Source organism: Geospiza fortis, unplaced genomic scaffold (genome assembly GCF_000277835.1).
Source record: "Geospiza fortis unplaced genomic scaffold, GeoFor_1.0 scaffold520, whole genome shotgun sequence".
Lineage (NCBI taxonomy): Eukaryota > Metazoa > Chordata > Aves > Passeriformes > Thraupidae > Geospiza > Geospiza fortis.
In genome coordinates, this window is record NW_005054821.1 from 1 (window position 1) to 437 (window position 437).

At 72.3% G+C, this 437-nt stretch overlaps 1 protein-coding gene across 1 annotated transcript in view; it reads right to left on the minus strand.

Annotated features, from left to right (window-relative positions):
• Positions 1-291: 291 nt before the first annotated feature.
• LOC102042709 (receptor tyrosine-protein kinase erbB-3-like) overlaps positions 292-437 on the minus strand; it is a gene marked incomplete at its 3' end in the record, with an annotated part of 5529 nt that continues 5383 nt past the window's right edge. The window contains exon 9 of the mRNA XM_014311445.1: positions 292-416. Within this exon, the coding sequence (XP_014166920.1) occupies positions 292-416 (125 nt within the window). The remainder of the gene's footprint in view (positions 417-437) is intronic.

Sequence of the window (437 nt, forward strand, 5' to 3'; positions counted from 1 at the left end):
GGATCTGGGGGTGCTGGTGTCCCCGCCCCTATGGGATGGATGTGGGAGGGTCTCAGTTCGGGGTCTGGGGTCCCGGTGTCCCCTCCCCTATGGGACGGACAGGGGATCCCTGGAGGGGTCTGGGTGTCCCCGAGGGGTCCCACGCCCGGGGGAACGGGGGTTCAGTGCAGGATCTGGGGGTCCCGGTGTCCCCTCCCCTGTGGGACTGACTGAGGGCCCTTAGAGGGGTCTGGGTGTCCCCGAGGGGTCCCGGCGGGGGTCCCACGCCCCCTCCCCGCCCTGCCCACGCACGGCACTTGCTGCGGGGCCGGTTGTTGCGGATGTCGAGGTCGGCGCGGCTGCGGCTGAGCGCGGCCCAGTGCACGGTGTGCAGGAAGCAGAGCCGCCGGTTCTCCGTGATGTACACGCGGCCCGCGCTCACCTCGCGCAGCGAGCGC